We start from the raw sequence: 2,284 nt of genomic DNA on the forward strand, positions 1-2,284 counted from the left end.
TTTTTGTTCGTCATGGATAAATTTGTTGTAAGAAGGTCGAGTGCAGCGGTTTCTCAACCATCTCCAAACATTAATGAGGTGAGTTAATTAGGTACTTCATTCTTTTAGTTTACAACAAATTTAGATAGGAATTTAATATGTATGTATGTTGGTCAACTATTTAATTTCAGACTAATTTTGATAAAAACAAACTTAAACGTCCTGTGGAAAATGCCAGCAACACAGAAACTGTTCCTTCTAAAATTGCTAAAACTGTAAGTGTCTACTACTTACTTAAATATTATTCGTTAATGTATTTTTTTAGCAGTTACCAACAACTATAAGATAAATATTTTATACATTTGATTGAAGATAACAATTCAATTTTATTTTATTTGTAAAAATGTATTTTAAATGTGATTACCTACTTATTAGTTAAAACAAATAAATACATACAAAACAATGACATTGTAAGAGTGTAAGACAAACTATTTTTATTTATATTTTATTATTATAGACTGAAATTGATCAAGATTCAAGTCCCTTTAATATGGATGTAGGACTATTTAGCTGTGGAAATGTTCAAATTGATGACCATTTACGCTTGAATGTGAATCAAAATAGTTCTGTCCCAACTTCTAATTTTGAATATCCTTATTCTGTACATGTTAAAAATGGCAAAGAAGGCAAGCGTTTTCTTAGAGAAAATCACTTCAAAAATTATCCATGGTTAACATATTCAATTTCAAAAGAAGGACTTTTTTGTAAAATTTGTGTTTTATTTAAAGAAAGTAATCTAGGAGGAAAACACAAAACGGAAAATTTAAAAACACTTGTAACTACTCCCTTGAAAAAGTTTTCAAAATTGTTAGGTAAAGATGGTTTTCTTGAAGTACATCAAAACAATTTGTACCACAAATATGCACTTCAAAGAGCTGATCAATTTAAATCAACCATTCTTAATCCTAAAAAAAATATTTTAAACTTGGTTAATGCAGATCGTTTGAAAAAAATTACTGAAAATAGAGAACGTTTAAAACCTATAATTCAATCTATAATGTTTTTGGGGAAACAAAATATTCCATTGCGTGGACATAGAGATGATGGAGCTCTATTTGCAAATGACAATCACCATAAAATGAAAAATGAAGGGAACTTTAGAGAACTTTTAAGATACAGGGTTAAATCAGGTGACAAAATATTAGAACAACACTTACTCACAACACACTCAAAAGCAACTTATATTAATTCTAATGTTCAAAATCAATTAATTGATTGTTTTAAGGAAGAAATACAATCAGAAATTATCAAAGAAATAAAAGAAAATAGATTTTACAGCATAATGTTTGATGAAACTACGGATCTGTCGCATGTATCACAAATGAGTTTGGTTTTACGTTATGTTGTTAATGATAAAATTAAAGAGAATTTTATTGAATTCATTGATTGTCATCAAGAAGCATATAGCAAACTAGATAGTAGTGAAAATATTGAACCAAAATTATCTGGTGAACATTTAGGCCAAATTGTTATAGATTTGTTAAAGAAATTTTCATTAGAGCTACATGATTGTATTGGAATCACAACTGATGGATGTTCTGTTATGACATCAAAAGCTCGTGGTGCTGTCCAGCACATTCAAAAGTTTGCAAAAAATGCAATCTATAGTCCATGTGCAAATCATGCATTAAATTTATGTATATCCAAATCGTCAACAGTACAATTTGTAAGGAATTCTGTAGGTATTATCAAAGAAGTAGTTGCTTTTTTAAATTCTTCTTCAAAAAGGAATTTCGTACTAAAAAGTATTTTGAAAAACCATTCTTTAAAAACTGTATGTGAAACGCGCTGGATTGATAGACATGACAGTATTTTATTGTTTACTTCCTCATTTTCAGACATACTTGTTGCATTAAGTACAGTATCTGAATGGTCAGAATCTGAATCTGCAACCAAAGCCAAAATGTTGATAAGTGCTTTAGAGAATTGTGAATTTATTTTAACTCTGTTTACTCTAACAAATATACTGAGTATTACATTACCTATTAGCAAATGTCTTCAGGGGAAAGAAAGGGATTTTATTAGTGCAACAGATAGTATTCAACTGGTTTTGGATAACTTAACCGATAAACGCACAAATTGTAGTCAGTATTTTAATAAAATCTATAAGGAAGCTTCAGAACTAATGAAAAAACATGATGTTGTTACAAAACATCCACGAATATCTAAACGACAAACTCAAAGGCCAAATCCCCCTAGTAACTCACCAGAAGAATATTATATGAGGTCCTTGTACATTCCATTA

The 2,284-nt window shown here is 28.9% G+C and overlaps 1 protein-coding gene across 1 annotated transcript; it reads left to right on the forward strand.

Annotated features, from left to right (window-relative positions):
- Window positions 1–12: 12 nt before the first annotated feature.
- LOC111032919 (52 kDa repressor of the inhibitor of the protein kinase-like) lies at window positions 13–2,271 on the forward strand (the record flags this gene model as incomplete). The annotated part of the gene is made up of 3 exons (XM_022313403.1): window positions 13–78; window positions 171–254; window positions 497–2,271. Coding segments are annotated over exons 1-3 (1,925 nt in total), but the record flags the coding sequence as incomplete, so codon positions are not given.
- Between the last annotated feature and the right edge of the window lie 13 nt (window positions 2,272–2,284).

Source organism: Myzus persicae, unplaced genomic scaffold (assembly GCF_001856785.1).
Source record: "Myzus persicae strain clone G006 unplaced genomic scaffold, MPER_G0061.0, whole genome shotgun sequence".
In the NCBI taxonomy this organism is placed as follows: Eukaryota; Metazoa; Arthropoda; class Insecta; order Hemiptera; family Aphididae; genus Myzus; species Myzus persicae.